At 54.4% G+C, this 12,295-nt stretch overlaps 1 protein-coding gene across 13 annotated transcripts in view; it reads left to right on the plus strand.

The window, feature by feature from the left end:
• ATP9B (ATPase phospholipid transporting 9B (putative)) overlaps window positions 1–12,295 on the plus strand; it is a 249,096-nt gene that overhangs the window by 175,839 nt on the left and 60,962 nt on the right. For all 13 annotated transcript variants that reach the window (XM_053206081.1, XM_053206082.1, XM_053206079.1 and 10 more), the window contains one exon: window positions 5,227–5,369. In XM_053206081.1, coding sequence (XP_053062056.1) covers window positions 5,227–5,369 — 143 coding nt within the window. The remainder of the gene's footprint in view (window positions 1–5,226; window positions 5,370–12,295) is intronic.

Below are 12,295 nucleotides of genomic sequence, written 5' to 3' on the forward strand. Positions count from 1 at the left end.
ATTCACTTAACCGAGTGAGCCACCCAGGCACCCTTCTCATTTGCCTTTTAATTGTGGCACTTCTTCATGATAGATCAGTACGTGCAATTTTTAAGTTAAGTATAAATCTAAGGGAGCATTGGCTAATTTATCAAACGGGTGCAGGGAAGGTCAGCCACGCAGCCCGTTCATTGGGTGTGCCTCGAACGGGAAGCCCAGCGCCCTTTGGGACTCTTCTCCCTGTCTGTCGACTCTGCTTTCTTCTGGTTAAGTGTCATTCTCTGCCAGACCTTCCTCACCTGGTTACACAGACGGTGTTAGAGGCCTCAAGCCCGTGTTCTGCTCGCTAAATTACACAAGGAAAAAGCAAATACTTTATTTAGCCAGTTCCGGAGTGCATCTCCCCTGAACCCACCACTGCTTGTCTCGTATGTAGCGTGAGTCCGTAAGGCCCGGCGCCCTTGCCTGCCCTTGGAGGCCGGGCTGGGTCTCTTGTGCCGCAGCCTTGCGTGTCCGCTGTGCGTGCAAGGCCCCCGTGGTGCGGGTGCTGCGGGACCCCTCCCCCTCCTCCTCTCCTCCGGCCTGGCTTCGCTGTGGTCACTGTCCCCTTTGTGTAGAGAGCTGAGCTGAGCTTTTCCAGCCCCAAGCCTTCCACCTTTTCATCTGGTCCCTTTCTCCTGGTTAGCTTGCTTACTGACGTTTTTTTTGTTTTTTGTTTTTTTGTTTCAACGTTTATTTATTTTTGGGACAGAGACAGAGCATGAACGGGGGAGGGGCAGAGAGAGAGGGAGACACAGAATCGGAAGCAGGCTCCAGGCTCCGAGCCATCCGCCCAGAGCCTGACGCGGGGCTCGACCTCACGGACCGCGGGATCGTGACCTGGCTGAAGTCGGACGCTTCACCGACTGCGCCACCCAGGCGCCCCTTGCTTACTGACGTTTTGACACAAGCACTACCTGCTTGGTTTGGGTGGCTTGTCACGGGTACCTTCGCTGCTCCTTCATTCTTAGGCTGTTGGAGACATTTTATTTGAAGGTGCATCAAATTGCATATACTTAGTACTTTTATTCATTTATGAACTAAAGGAAGTGTTAGTCCTTTAATAGGAAGGTTTATCCCTTTGACACGTTGACACAAAAGATTTGGCCTCACTCCTGCACAAATATATTTATACTGCTGCCATACAGGATGACATCTGCGGGCGTGTGTGTGCGTGTGCGTGCACGTGCTCACACACACACACACACACACACACACCCCTTAGCACTGGCTGCTGCATAGCACATGTAGTGTTTCACGTGGCTCCCCAGTAAAGGCTGAAACCATTCTGAATGTTGGGGAAGACCTGAATTGCTTTGGTGTCCTTCACCCCATATCTGATCCCGTGACCAGCATTTGCTTGTTGTGGATGCTCGGGAGGTTGGCTGACATCACTCTGAATGGAAGGCCCTCCTGAGTCTGCCCCCCTCTCCCTAAGTGTGGCTCGGAGCAGTGGTGTATTCTCAGAGCCCCCCGTGGAGCCCCGGGCCCTGGCGCGCCACCTGCTGCCCTGTGCACAGCTTTGGACTCTCCAGGTGGCTCCAGGATTTCTTTGGTTCAGTTCATCTGGAACACTGACACTCCCATTTATTTTTCCTAAAACACCACGTTATTTCAAATCTCCCACACCCACTCGGAAACGTAATGCGATTCGGAATTTTGCTTGTACCAATTTAAGCTGCTTTCATGCCTTTCCAGATTTTCTGTTCTTAGGACCCAAGGCCACACTTCGTTTATCCTTGTGCACATGGCCGTGGGTGCAGTGCCGGCGGATTCGCAGGGCACTCGGGTGGATTTCCGCCTTTGTTCCACCTAAAGTCCTGCCCGTGCCCTCCGAGCCTGCGTCCTGCCTTCGCTGCTGGGGTAGGGCGTCCTGTACACCCCTGTCCGTTCCGTTTTGGCCCAGGGCCTGTCTTTCCTATCAGACCTTGTCTGGCTGTTGAGACCGGTGGTCGTCTGCTCCAGGGATGCAACTCACCTGTTTTTATGTGTTAGTGCAGTTCCCACAGCCATCTTGCACATACGTGGCATTTTACAGGTACTGTTACTGAGGCTTGGAGAACTCAAGTTGTCGTTTGTCCAAGATGATGGAAACTTGAAAATTAAGAATCAGTACAACTCACACGTCGCCTTAAACCTGTACAGTTCAGGTACCCACGCGTCTTCCGGGCGGAACATGGAAAGCAGGTGCAGGAGAACTTGGGCCGTGCAGTGGGCAGGAGGTGATTACTGACATACGGGAAGTGAAAGGAAAAAGGAACCCGGGGTCACTCGCCAGCTCTGTCCTGCTGTTCACTCGTGTGGAGAAATGGCTTCCTCATGGAGAAACCATAAACTTGCTCTGTGTTGTGGCGCAGGGAGAGGACGGTGTGTCGTATGCCTGCACTTAAAGGCTTTTGTGGAAAGGCGAAGGCTGGATGCTCGATTGGCAACAGATACAGTCGTCTGAAGCCTGGGAAGAGGTCCAGGTCCTGACGGAGGCCCGAGCGGCACCGTCACTGCGTGGCATTGGGTGAATTCAGCCAGTGAGGCTTGAACATCCCCGGCCACCCTCAGTATGTCACAGAGTGTAAAGATGTCACAAGAGGAAGAACGTTGGGGGAGATTCAGATAAAACCACATCTGTCCGTTTCCTTTCGGTGACAATTTACAGGAAAGGGGTTTGATGACTTTTGATTAAAACTTCTCATTAAAATGACTTTCCTGGGGCGCCTGGGTGGCTCCGTCGGTTGAGCAGCCGACTTCGGCTCAGGTCATGATCTCGCGGTCCGTGAGTTCGAGCCCCGCGTCGGGCTCTGTGCTGACAGCTCAGAGCCTGGAGCCTGTTTCAGATTCTGTGTCTCCCTCTCTCTCTGACCCTCCCCCGTTCATGCTCTGTCTCTCTCTGTCTCAAAAAGAAATAAACGTTAAAAAACATTAAAAAAAAAAAATAAAATGACTTTTCTTTTGCTCAGATTAAGATCTAAGACTAAACCTCGGTCAGGCAGGAGTGCACGTGAGCTGGTCCAGGTGGATTGTCCCCTGAGCAGCCGCAGGCGCCGGGCCCAGCGTGCCAGCTGAGATGTGCCAGGCAGGTGGGGCCTCAAGGGCATCGAATCGCATTGCGTATTTTAGGAGAATACACCTCACCTTTACCCGGGGCTCGGGTCTCCTCCTCAGACATTGTGTAGAGGAAGGGAGGCCACGGTGGTTGGGGGGGGGGGGGGGTTGGTCAGGAAGGTGGGCTGGTGAGACGGCCATGCTTCCCAGTTAGCCTGTGCTCAGGCGCGACCCTTCCTGACGCCCTGGCCGGGCCCGTTCCCGCCACCTTGTGTCACACTGGCTCATGAAACAGCAGGTTCTTATGGCTCTGTGATGACAGCAGTTGTTTTGTTAAATCGTGGCCGTTGGTGATGTCGAGAGGACCCCGTGGAAGAACCCAGAAGGTGCCCCTTTGGTCTCCACTCAGCCCCAAGCCCAGCAGCACCCTGTGAACTCCAGGAAAGTACCCATTTGCCCTGTGGTAGTTGAGGCAGGCTGACGTTTTTCCAAAATAATATGACCCCGGTACACAAGAGAAGAAGGTCGTGCTCCCGCACCGCGTTGGCCTCTGGGCCTGCCGAGCCCACCGTGCTGAGCTCCACAGGGACCCACACCGCCCCTGCACCCCCTGCACCCTGGTCATCAGTGGCCTGGCCCCCTGCCTGCCCCTGCCCTCTCACTGGCCCGCTGAGCCTCTCACTTGACTGTCCGGGTTCAGAGGGTCTGTCTGATCGCCGATACCCGGCTCACAGACAAGTCCACACAAGACCCCGCGTGTCCCTTCTCCAGCCCCCGTGCCCCTCAGCCTTTCCAGGCGGTGGCTCTTAGTGGCTGCCGCTGGGACCCTCGCCAGTGCTCCTCAAGCTCCTCGCCGGCCGCTCTGGGCGCTCACCCCGGCCCCACAGAGAGAGTGGTGTCTGCACCCCAGACCTTAACAGGAGGCCGCCCGTGAGGCCAAGAGGCTGCCGTGCTCTGCCCCCCGTGCCGTCCTGGGGTGTCTGTCCTCCCTGACCGGCTGGTCTCCCTGCCGTATCGGCATTGTAAGTAGCCAAGAGGTCGTGAGGCCGGTTTCAAAGGTCTGTGTATTTGTCGATTACGACTTTTCTTTCTGACCGTGACAGGTCTTAGGAGTTTTGAGATGGGAGCGTTATGGACAAATAACTCATTATGATCATTTTAATTTTCTTTAACTTGCCTACATGCTGTCTTCGCTGACTCTGACTCCTTCACGTTGTTTTCCAAGTGTGCTTTTATTGTTACGAATTGCCAATTCGTATTGGCAGTTTGGGTCGCCGTGATTGAGGGTCAGCAGCCTCACCACATGGTGGAGGTGCGTTGTGTCTGCTGTTTTCGTGACACAGTGACACCGGGCACAGATTTTTTTATGGGCTTTGACGCGTATCTGATGATCTTAAGTCTCATCGTTACCAAGAGCAAAGCGAGGCCAGAACTGCTAGGTACAAAAGCATGAGCAGAGCGAGCGCTTCACTTAAGCCAGCAGGTGGACGAGTGCAGCTTGGGTCAAAGAGGCGCCATTTTTAAAATGTACTCCAGACTCTGCCTAAGCCTAGTCAGGGGCCTCCGTGGCTCTTGACTGTGAGACCCTGCGCCGCACCTGGCGGCCTGGCCCCGGCTACTCTGATCCCGCCTCTTGCCACTGTCCCCGGTACCTGCTTCTGTCACCGCCCCGGGCCTCAGGTCGCAGCCCTGGCGTGGAAGCCTGGCCTTGTGCGGGGCCGGGCGCTCCTCCCGGGCGAGTTCAGCCTGGGAGTCACCACCGGGGGGGAAGCCTCCTGTTTGTTCTTGTAAAATGAGCACATGAGCACATTTTGACAGTCTCTCCCAGGGAGGCACCGCCTGAGCCCCATAAACACAGATCTCTCCTCTGGGCGTGCGTGGGGCGCGTGCGGCCACCCACCTTCTTCCCGGACATCCGATTCCACGCGCTCAGCTGTAGGGCGAGGATCGGGAGCCCGTTTGACCGCCACGTGCAAACACGTTGTGGGGCGTGAAAAGGTTCGTTGGCTTAAGTGTCAACAGATTCGTTTATTTTAAATGCTGAAATCCAGTATCACCAACCTAGTTCACGTAAGGTCAAAGGTAATAAATGTCTGTGGAAAACATGAGTGTGAGGGTGTTGCCTGGCTTTGGACCACACTGACAACTCTGGTCGGTTTTATTCGGCAGTCTGCGCGTGAACTTGGACATGGGCAAGGCCGCGTACGGGTGGATGATCATGAAGGACGAGAGCATCCCCGGCACAGTCGTGCGCACCAGCACCATCCCGGAAGAGCTGGGACGCCTGGTGTACCTGCTGACCGACAAAACAGGTACCGAGCTGGCATCCAGTCCATAGTGATCCTGTGTGTCCACGTGTGTGCCCGGGGTGTGTGTGTGTGTGTGTGTCCGTCCATGTGTGTGTCCACATGTGTGCATGGGGCGTGTGTGTGTCCATGTGTGTTCACGGGTGTGTGTGTCCACGTATGTTCAAAATGTGTGTATTCATGGGTGTGTGCGCCCGCATACATGCACAGAGCATGTGTGTCCACGTATGCTCACACGGTGTGTCTACATGTATGCACGGGGCATGCGTGTCCATGTATGTTCAGGGGCGCACATGCTCGTGTGTGTGTGTGTGTGTGTGTGTAGCAGAGCATTGAATTCATCCACATTTAGAATTTTCCAGACCTTGCCCTGAACACTGGCACACAACTAATCTTCATCTTGGAATATCATCAGAATTAGCAAAATGTTAAATCCTTGGAGATTTAAATGACGTGCTTGAATATTTTTAATTCTCTGAAGCCTTATGGTTCTTCCTTTGTTTTAACTGCCTTTATGACATCTCTGTGGAGGGTACGTAAGAGCAAAAACTGCTTGTTTATTACAGGATGGTACTTTTGAGCTGTTGGGAGGGTACGGCAATGTGTGTATGGATTTGGTATTTTCACAGTAACCCTCCTAAAGAGCCTTACTAGAAACTACCCCATCAGGTCTGTGCCCCAGATTTTATATTTTTTTATTTCACTTTTAACTTTTTTCATCAAAGAATTCTTGTCAATACGTAACATATTCAATAAAAGACGAACTGAATCCAGTACGATAATAAAAGTCCTATCGACAGGTTAAAGTCCCTACCCGATTGATCCATTCGTGGCTTAAATTCCCAGTAATTCTTGGTGAACTGAAAATAAGAGAATACTCCTATCACATGGTAAAATACGTCTCAAGTAAAATTCGACATGATTTTTAACAAGATGTGAGAACAAGCTTCATCGTAGGAAAAGTAAAGAAAAAACTAACGTTGTGATTTAGCACGTGTTCTAGACGTTGCAGTAAGACAAGACACAGAAGTCAGCCGTACAACCAAAAGAATAAGCAAATATTTGTAGATGAAACAATGAACCAAGGAAGCCAACTGCTAAAACTCCGTGAGGTGGCAGGTCACAGGGCAAAATGACAGAATGGCTCCCGGCGCGTCAAGCAGACTGAAGAGTAAAAGCCCGCTCGTGGCAGTGCGAGGGAGCACCAAGCGTGGGCGCAAATGTGAGGGGTGCGAAGGCGGGCAGACCTTCCAGAGAATCGCGAAGGAAGACGTGACCCGGTGGAGAGGCGGGTTGCGGTTCCCAGCGAGAAGTGTTTCACTGGGCGTTTCGCAGTCGTCCACCCTCACGAGGAAGTGAGGCGCTTACCGCGGTTCGGTCAAAATCCAGCTGTCAGGCGGCGTTGACGTCCGGTCTTCGTGAGGGCTTGTCTTTGTAGCGTCTCCGGGAACTTGCCGGTAAGTTCATGCATGGGTCGTGAGACCAGAAATCACGAGGAGCTTAGGCTCAAGACGGCACCCCGGGAAGACGCCTTCAGAGTCCTCCTTCCCACCCTCACGGAGCTGACAGGAGGAGATTTTAAGAACAAATCTGTAACGGTTGTGGCGAAGAAGCAAAAGCGCCCTTACAGAAGTGAATGATTTCTGGAAACCGGGTGGAGTCACTTTGATGGAGAAGCTGGAGCCAAGCAAACCCAAACTCAAAATGGTTCCTAGAGTGACCCTGCGGCGATGCCGGGACGCCTCCACCGGGGCAGCGTCCTGGAGACACACGGAGGCGATAGGTGCGGGCTGAGGCGGGCGAGGGCCTCAGCTGCCCCCAGGCGGTGGGAGGGACCCACCCGCCACAGCCCACAGCCTGCTCTCTAACCGCGGTCTAACAGATGAGAACAGCTGCGTGCGCTCGGACCTCCAGCGCGAACAGGCCTGCTTTCCCCGAGAGCAGGGGTTCCGTGACAGTTTGCCCAGAAAGGAACCCAAAGGAGCCGTCAGGAGAGCGTCTGGAATTACGGGACAGCTTAGTTACACCTGTAAGTTCATCCTTAAAATTTAACCACATTTCCTATACCAGTGACAATGGGGGCATTTAATTCCAAAAATGCCAATTAGAATAGCAACAAAGAGTATATTAAAAATAAATTCAAACAAAACCCGTGTAAGGCCTATACGGATGTAAGTTCTTACATTCTGGAAGACCGAAGTGGTGGACGGGCACACTCTTCGTGAGTAGGCGTCTTCGTGCGGTGGAGACATGGCTCGTCCCCACGTGAAGACCCCTGACCTGTGAGGGGCACACCGTGTCGGGCCTTCTCTCCGCTGCGGGTGGAAGTGTTGCCTGCTGGGCACTCGTCTGGGCAGGCTCCGCGCAACACTGCCTCTCGGGAAGCAGCTGCGTGTCTGAGACAGGAGACGACGTAAGATGGTTCACGGCATCGTTTTGGAAAACAAAACCGAACAGTGTAACACCAGAAAAGCAGTTACTGGTACAGCATAGAAGTTATGGAGCATTATGGGGCTCCCGGGTGGCACCGTAGGTAGGGTAGCTGACTTGGGCTCAGGTCATGATCTCACGATTCATGAGCTCGAGCCCCGCATCGGGCTCTGTGCTGACGGCTCAGAGCCTGGAGCCCGCCTCATTCAGATCTCGGGTCTCCCTGGCTCTCTGCCCCTCCCCCACTTATGCTGTGTCTCCCTCAAAAATAAATACAAATGTTTAAAAACATTTAAAAAGCAAAAATAAGTAATCTGGGCTCCTGAGCTTTAAAAAGAATTACAAAAAAGTACATAAAGCACGTTAGTGAGAGGTGCCTGGGGGCTCAGTCGGTTAAGCGTCCGACATCGGCTCAGGTCACAGTCTCACGGTTCACATGTTCGAGCCCCGCCTAGGTCTCTGCCCTGAGGGTGTAGGTCCTGCCTGGGGTTCTCTCTCTTTTCCCCTCCCCTCCCCTGCTCATGAAATAAATAAACTTGAAAAAATCTTCTGCATTTCATCCTCCGAAGGCCTTTTTGTACCAGAGGTCACGGGAAGGGACTCCCGCTGTCACTTCCTGTTTTGAAGACGTGGAGCTTGAAACATGTTTTGGATTTAAAACAGTTTTCGGTCTCGACCTTTCTCAGAACCTTTGTCGGTAACCACAAGGTGAACACCACTTACTGAGCACGTCCGTGTGGCACACGCGGTGACAGCCGTGCACTGTCCTTGTCCCGGGCCGTGTGTCAAGTCCACCCAGTTGCAGGTGATGGAAATGGGGGACAAGGTGTGGAGTCCCGTCACAGCTGCGGGCACATCACAGACACGGCACTGTCCTCGCTGTGACTGTAAACGTGCTTGTCACACAGGCGGATGGGGGCACTGGCACACGGGGGCTTGAGCCCTCGCCGCTGGGCGCCGTGTGGCCTCGGGCAGACGCCGGCCTTCCGGGCAAAGCCCCGTGTTGTTGGCCAGGCAGGTTTTGTGGTGGGCGTTACGCAGGGGAGGCGAGGGCAGTGCGGCCTTGCTCGCCTTCCAGAACCTGCCGGCCCACCCTCTGCCTGCAGCGCCCCCCCTGTGGCCGGTAGGCCGCTCTTTGTTCCTTCCTCTGTCGTGGGACTAGGTTGACCCGAAGTCGGCCGGGGCTTAGCAGTCACGGTGGGTGGCTGTGGAGAATCCGGGGTGTGAGTTTGCAGACACGGTCCGCCCGCGTGATTGCGACCAAGCTGTGGTGTGAGGGGCAACTGGAACCGAGAGGCGCCAACGTAGCCGGGAGGCGGCGCTCGGCGTGACCGGGACCAGGCTTGGGCTCGGTCGACGAGCGTTCTGACGGGAAGCGTCCATCACGCCGCGTGTCGTTGGCCACAGCCGAACGGAAAATGCAGTCCCCGTGATTGCGTTCCCGCTCCCTTCCCGTGGACGGGAGAGCAGCGTGGTGTAATTAGCTGTGATTAGAGTGCACGTTTCCGGTAAGATCTGAAATTAATGATGTTGCCATAGTGACACGTGTGCGGCCGCCAGTGCGTGAAACGTGAAGTAATTCGCTCGACGAGAGCGGACATCTGTTAGCTGCCGGGATGCAGACACCGACAGGGAACACCAGGCGTGCGCTGGACCCCGGGACAGGTCGTGGGTACTGGCCACAGTGAGGCCACCGTCCCCGCTCTGGACAGCGCCACCGCTCGTGCGACCGGACCGCGGAGGGCTCGGTAGGCTCAGCTCCAGCCAGGCTGCAGCCTCTTAAAGCAGGATCTTAGTCCCTTGTTGAGGTTCTGATCTTGACGTAGAACAGAGCTTTACCAAAACACCCCCCGATATGACAGGTTCTTCAGGAGGCACGCGGGGGTCCCAGCACCCGTTGCCCCGCGTGCCCTGCGTTCCTGCTCCGAAGGCCGCCTGGTCTGTGGCGGGTGGCAGCAGCGGAGCGTGGCACACGTGAGGTTTACGAGCGGGCGCGAATGTCCTGGGAGCCAGGGGACGGCGCTCTCCTGCCCAAGGACGACAGCCCGGCCTCGGCTTTCACGGGGCGGAGCGTCTGACCAGTACGGGATGCTCGGCGCACGCACCCGCCTGCAGTTTGCAGCGTGCGCCGATGGGCGCGCGGGCACACGCGGCGCTCGAGCAGACACGTACAGTCCCGGTTATCGTGACCACTTGACGGAAAGCCCTGTTTACAGCAGGTACAGTGTGGGACTCAAGTTCAATAGGTGCGACGCTTTGAAGAATCGACGTGTACTCGACGGTGTGGTAACTGAGTCTTAATCCCTTCCGAGTTTTGTTTCCCTTCCTTCTTTGTAAGGTCTGCCCAGCTAGGCCCTCCACAGGGAAGTCCACGGGCCACCGCCCTCGCCCTCCTACAGCAGATCCGGGGTGAGGCCGCATCTCAGCCGGGGAACAGTTGACCTGAAAGCTTCGCGTCTGCCTCTCCAGGGACGTCTCCCCTGGGCGGTTCTGGATCGCATCTGTCGATGCCCTGAGGTGGGCGCCCGCAGGACTTTTCCCTTAGAAACTAATAACCGTCTTTGCCTGCTCTGCTCCTCGTACTCCGGACCGTCTGCCCTAGTAAGGGGCTACACCTCTCCCGCTTTCCGGGAATCACAGACCTCTTCTCAGAAGATGCGTTCTGTCCCTGGCGCCATCAGAATGCCAGGTCAGTGGGAAGCCCTCCGGTGGCTTCTGTCTGCCCCTCCCGTTGCCGGCCCCTCCTGCTGACAAAGCTGCAGATTTGGGACATACTAACATGTGTTGTATTGAGATGACAGAAATTGTCAAAACTATCAACTGGTCGAAACCATGAAAATTGTTTGACTTGAAAAATAATTTTGCGTTGCCGACTCTTTTTTTTTTTTTTTTAAGTTTATTTGAGAGTGAGTGCAAGCGGCGTAGGGGCAGAGAGAGAGGACAGGGAGAATCTCAAGCAGGCCCTGTGCTGACAGAGCCCGCTAAGGGGCTTGAAGTCCCAAGCCGTGAGGTCACGACCTGAGCCGAAACCAAGAGCTGGACGCCTGACCGACTGAGCCTCCCGGGTGCTCTCCCCCCTACTCTTTTAGTAACTGATTGAACCCTAGACTTTCCTGCTGTTCGAAAGGGCATAGGAAGTCTGAAACCAGCCCTGAATTCCCTGCTCAGCATTTCAGAAACAAAACACAACTGAACTCTAAAATGCGCCTTTCACATAAAGGAATGTCTTTAATGCAACAAGATGTGAACGTATTTACTCGGCAAAATAACAGCCAAATATTTCATCGTTTGATGAAATGAGAGTCGTCTGTTTGAATACATCAGCTACAGCCTCCTTAAAACATGAGTTATTAGCACTAGGAAGTCGTACCAGGGGCAGGATGCGTCACCACCCGGCGTTTGACTCCGACGACAGGTCCCCAGGGCAGGCTACTCTCAGCATTTGGCACAGCTGCTGGGCAACCGTCACTGCCGTCGGAGCCTAGGACGCTTTTGTCCCTCGCAAAGCCACCTGATACGCACCAGCAGCCCCCACGCTTTCCCTCCCCGCACTCAGCCCTCCGTCACCTCTGACGACCTTCTGCCTCATCAGCCTGACTGTTCTGGATTTCTCACGTGGATGGACGCACGTTGTGTGGCTTCTTGTGTCTGGCTTCTTTCGCTCAGCATAGCGCTTTCCACGTTCGGCCACGTGGTCGCATCTGTTCATACTTCATTGCAAGTAATACTCGGTCGTGCGGGTCGACCACGTTCCATTCACCCACCTGTCCTTTGAAGGACATCGCAGTGGTTTCTGCTTTCTGTCTGTCAGGAAGAATGCCGCTGCGTCCATTCAAGGCTCGAGCCAGGGCAGGTAGGCGAGGAAAAGAAAAAGGCATCCACACTATAAAGGGGAGTAAAACTCGTGTGTGGCATGGTCTTTACACAGAAAATCCTAAGGAATCCCCTCAAAGTCTGTTAAGATCAATAAGTGAGTTTAGTAAGGTTTAAAATACAAGACGAATACACAAAAGCGAACTGTATTTCTACACACTAGCAGTGAACTATCCCAAAATAGAATTAAGAAAACAATTCCATTTACAATGGCATCAAAAAATAAAATCGGTGCCTTACAGGGTTACGATAGCAGCAGGATTCCCCAAGTTGATTCATGCACTCTACAGAGTCCCTTTCAGTCCCAACTGCCGCCTTCGTGGGAGTTGACAGGCTGACCCTACAACCCGTGTGGAAGTGCAGGGGACGCAGGGTGGTGTCAGCAGTCCTGGGGAAAGAGCAAACCGGGGGACTCCACAGTTCCTCATCCCAGAGCCTACCACCAGGCGGTCGGGGTCAGACAGGGTGGTGCTGCCTGTGAGGGCAGACGTCGGGACTAAGGGAACGGAGTCGAGACTCCGGACATCAGCCCGACAGCGGCAAGTGGCTTTCAGCAAGGCTGCCTCGATGCACTGGGGGGTGAAGGGCGCCTTCCGCAGGCCTTGCTGGGAGAAACCGCACGGCCACGT

Source organism: Acinonyx jubatus, chromosome D3 (genome assembly GCF_027475565.1).
Source record: "Acinonyx jubatus isolate Ajub_Pintada_27869175 chromosome D3, VMU_Ajub_asm_v1.0, whole genome shotgun sequence".
Lineage (NCBI taxonomy): Eukaryota > Metazoa > Chordata > Mammalia > Carnivora > Felidae > Acinonyx > Acinonyx jubatus.